The 4,794-nt window shown below is 43.3% G+C and overlaps 1 protein-coding gene across 1 annotated transcript in view; it reads left to right on the forward strand.

Moving 5' to 3' along the window:
• Window positions 1-4,603: 4,603 nt before the first annotated feature.
• The window catches only part of LOC108510319 (cytochrome c oxidase subunit 2-like), a 710-nt gene continuing 519 nt past the window's right edge, over window positions 4,604-4,794 (forward strand). Inside the window, 1 exon segment of the mRNA XM_017840004.1 lies at window positions 4,604-4,792. Within this exon segment, the coding sequence (XP_017695493.1) occupies window positions 4,655-4,792 (138 nt within the window). The 5' untranslated portion in view covers window positions 4,604-4,654.

Consider the following 4,794-nt stretch of genomic DNA (forward strand, 5'->3'; position numbering starts at 1 on the left):
ATCGACAAGGAGGTTTACGACCTCGATGTTGGATCAGGACATCCTAGTGGTGCAACCGCTACCAAGGGTTCGTTTGTTCAACGATTAATAGTCCTACGTGATCTGAGTTCAGACCGGAGCAATCCAGGTCGGTTTCTATCTATGCTATAACTCCTTCTAGTACGAAAGGACCGAAGAAGTAAGGCCTATGCCACAAGCACGCCTTCGCACCCAGTAATGAACCCAACTGAATTACTCAGAGCTCCACCATATACCTCTTCCTAGAAAAGGACCGCTAGCGTGGCAGAGCTTGGTAAATGCAGAAGGCTTAAGCCCTTTACCCAGAGGTTCAAATCCTCTCCCTAGCTCCACATTAAACATATGGTAGTTCACTCTGCTCTGACTTACCTCATCATATCATTATCCTATGCTCTATCCATCCTCATCGCCGTAGCATTTCTTACCCTAGTTGAACGTAAAGTCTTAAGTTATATACAAGCTCGAAAAGGACCCAACATTGTAGGGCCATTTGGTCTCCTACAGCCCATAGCAGATGGGGTAAAACTATTTATCAAAGAACCAATCCGTCCATCGACTTCATCCCCCTATTTATTTATAGCTACTCCTATCCTAGCCCTTCTCCTAGCAATTACAATCTGAGTACCCCTCCCTCTACCCTTTCCCCTCTCTGACCTGAACCTGGGAATACTTTTCCTCCTAGCCCTATCCAGCCTAGCAGTTTACTCAATCCTATGATCAGGATGAGCTTCCAACTCAAAATATGCCCTAATTGGCGCCCTCCGAGCAGTCGCACAAACCATTTCCTACGAAGTCACCCTGGCTATTATTCTCCTATCTGTAATTATTCTAAGCGGTAACTACACCCTTAACACCCTTGCTACAACTCAAGAACCCCTTTACCTCATTTTCTCCTCCTGACCTTTAGCAATAATATGGTACATCTCCTCACTTGCTGAAACAAATCGTGCCCCATTTGACCTCACAGAGGGGGAATCTGAACTAGTTTCGGGATTTAATGTAGAATATGCCGCAGGCCCATTCGCCTTATTCTTTCTCGCTGAGTATGCCAATATTATACTAATAAATGCACTCACAACCATTTTATTCCTAAATCCTAACTCACTTAACCTCCCTCAAGAGCTCTTCCCTTTGACTCTAGCCACAAAAACCCTTCTCCTTTCCGCAGGCTTCTTATGAATCCGAGCCTCCTACCCTCGATTCCGCTATGATCAACTCATACATTTACTCTGAAAAAACTTCTTACCCCTAACACTAGCCTTATGCCTATGGCACACCAGCCTCCCCATCTCGTATGCAGGCTTACCCCCCTACCTAAGGCACCTCAAGGAAATGTGCCTGAACCTACAAGGGTCACTATGATAAAGTGAACATAGAGGTACACCAATCCTCTCATTTCCTAGACTTAGAAAAGTAGGAATCGAACCTACACTAAAGGAATCAAAATCCTCCATACTCCCTCTATATTATTCTCTAGTAAGGTCAGCTAATTAAGCTATCGGGCCCATACCCCGAAAATGATGGTTCAACCCCTTCCCCTACTAATGAATCCTCAAGCCAAATTAATCTCCACAATAAGCTTACTCCTGGGGACCTCTATTACAATTTCAAGCAACCATTGAATAACAGCATGAGTCGGTTTAGAAATTAATACTCTAGCTATTCTCCCCTTAATCTCTAAAAACCACCACCCACGAGCCATTGAAGCCTCTACTAAGTATTTTCTAACCCAAGCAACCGCATCCACACTGCTCTTATTTTCCAGCATGACCAACGCATGATTTTCTGGCCAATGGGATATCACCCAACTAACCCATCCCATATCATGCATATTATTAACAATTGCAATTTCTATCAAACTAGGCTTAGTCCCATTCCACTTCTGATTTCCAGAAGTCCTTCAAGGTTCTTCCATAACAACATGCCTCCTACTGGCCACAATCATAAAATTTCCACCAATTACCTTATTTTATCTTACCTCCCCATCACTTGACTCTACCCTCCTATCCCTAATAGCTATCGCTTCAGCAGCCCTAGGAGGTTGAATAGGACTTAATCAGACACAAACTCGTAAAGTCTTGGCTTTCTCATCCATCGCTCATCTTGGATGAATAACTATTATTCTCAACTATAACCCCAATCTGACCTTAATTACCTTCTATCTCTACACTATCACAACTTCCGCTATCTTCTTCATTCTTAACACAACCAACACCTTTAAATTATCCACCGTGATAACCACATGAACTAAGATCCCCTCATTATCTACAATTTTTATACTCACCCTCCTCTCCCTCGCAGGTCTCCCTCCTCTGACAGGATTCCTACCTAAATGATTAATTATTCAAGAACTGACTAAACAAGAATTGACTATAACAGCCACAACTATTGCCTTACTCTCCTTACTCGGACTTTTCTTCTACCTACGCCTAGCCTACTGTGCAACCATCACACTACCCCCAAACTCCACTAACTATATAAAACAATGGCAAACTAACAAACCAACCAACCCCCTAACCACAACCTTCACTACTCTATCAATTTTACTCCTACCACTATCCCCCATAATATTCACAATCCCCTAGGAACTTAGGTTATTCAAACCAAAGGCCTTCAAAGCCTTAGATAAGGGTTAATCCCCCTTAGTTCCTGCTAAGATCCACAGGATATTAACCTGTATCTCCTGAATGCAACTCAGATGCTTTAACTAAGCTAGAACCTCTTCCTAGACAGATGGGCCTTGATCCCATAAAACTTTAGTTAACAGCTAAATGCCCTAACCAACAGGCTTCTGCCTACCAGATTCCGGCGCATATCTAATGCACATCAATGAGCTTGCAACTCAACATGAACTTCACTACAGAATCGATAAGAAGAGGAATCAAACCTCTGTAAAAAGGACTACAGCCTAACGCTTCAACACTCAGCCATCTTACCTATGACTTTCATCAACCGTTGATTATTCTCCACCAATCACAAAGATATCGGCACACTCTACCTTATTTTTGGTGCATGAGCTGGTATAATCGGCACAGCCCTAAGCCTTCTTATTCGAGCAGAATTAGGACAACCGGGAACCCTTTTAGGTGACGACCAAATCTATAATGTAATCGTCACCGCACATGCCTTTGTTATAATTTTCTTCATAGTAATACCCATTATAATCGGAGGGTTTGGCAATTGACTAGTTCCATTAATAATTGGTGCCCCCGATATAGCATTCCCTCGAATAAATAATATAAGCTTCTGACTTCTTCCCCCATCCTTTCTCCTACTCCTAGCATCCTCTACAGTAGAAGCCGGGGCTGGAACAGGATGAACAGTATACCCACCCCTAGCTGGAAATCTAGCCCACGCAGGCGCATCAGTAGACCTCGCCATCTTCTCTCTTCACCTAGCAGGTGTCTCTTCCATTCTCGGAGCAATCAACTTTATCACTACGGCAATTAATATAAAACCACCTGCCCTTTCACAATACCAAACCCCCTTATTCGTTTGATCCGTCTTAATTACTGCAGTATTACTTCTCCTCTCTCTACCAGTCCTCGCCGCTGGCATTACAATACTCCTAACAGACCGTAACCTAAACACCACATTCTTCGACCCTGCAGGAGGCGGAGACCCAATTTTATACCAACACTTATTCTGGTTTTTCGGCCATCCAGAAGTCTACATTCTTATCTTACCAGGATTCGGAATTATCTCCCATGTCGTAGCCTACTACGCTGGAAAAAAAGAACCTTTTGGCTACATAGGCATAGTCTGAGCCATACTATCCATTGGCTTCCTAGGCTTCATTGTATGAGCTCATCACATATTCACAGTTGGAATAGACGTAGACACCCGAGCCTACTTTACATCCGCCACCATAATTATTGCAATTCCTACTGGCATTAAAGTCTTCAGCTGACTCGCTACTCTGCACGGCGGAACAATTAAATGAGACCCACCTATACTATGAGCCCTAGGCTTTATCTTCCTTTTCACCATTGGTGGACTAACAGGCATCGTTCTCGCCAACTCCTCTCTAGACATTGCTTTACATGACACATATTATGTAGTTGCACACTTCCACTATGTCCTATCCATAGGAGCAGTATTTGCCATTTTAGCTGGCTTTACACATTGATTCCCTCTCTTCACAGGCTATACCCTTCACACTACATGAGCCAAAGCCCACTTTGGAGTAATATTCTTTGGAGTTAACCTAACATTCTTTCCACAACATTTCCTAGGCCTTGCTGGCATACCACGACGATACTCAGATTACCCAGATGCTTACACCCTATGAAATACCTTATCCTCCATCGGCTCTCTCATCTCCATAGTTGCCGTGATTATACTAATATTTATTATCTGAGAAGCCCTTGCATCCAAACGTAAAGTAGTACAGCCAGAACTTACTTCCACAAACATTGAATGAATTCACGGCTGCCCTCCCCCCTACCATACCTTCGAAGAACCAGCTTTTGTTCAAGTACAAGAAAGGAAGGAGTCGAACCCTCACAAGCTGGTTTCAAGCCAACCGCATCAAACCACTCATGCTTCTTTCTTATGGGTTGTTAGTAAAACCATTACATAGTCTTGTCAAGACTAAATCACAGGTGAAAACCCAGTACATCCCATCTCCCAAACTATGGCCAATCACTCTCAACTTGGTTTTCAAGACGCCTCATCCCCTATTATAGAAGAACTTATTGAATTTCACGACCACGCCCTAATAGTCGCACTAGCCATTTGTAGCCTAGTCCTATACCTCCTAGCTCTTATACTCAT

The sequence above is a fragment of the Lepidothrix coronata genome, unplaced genomic scaffold (genome assembly GCF_001604755.1).
Source record: "Lepidothrix coronata isolate B3197 unplaced genomic scaffold, Lepidothrix_coronata-1.0 Scaffold645, whole genome shotgun sequence".
NCBI lineage: Eukaryota > Metazoa > Chordata > Aves > Passeriformes > Pipridae > Lepidothrix > Lepidothrix coronata.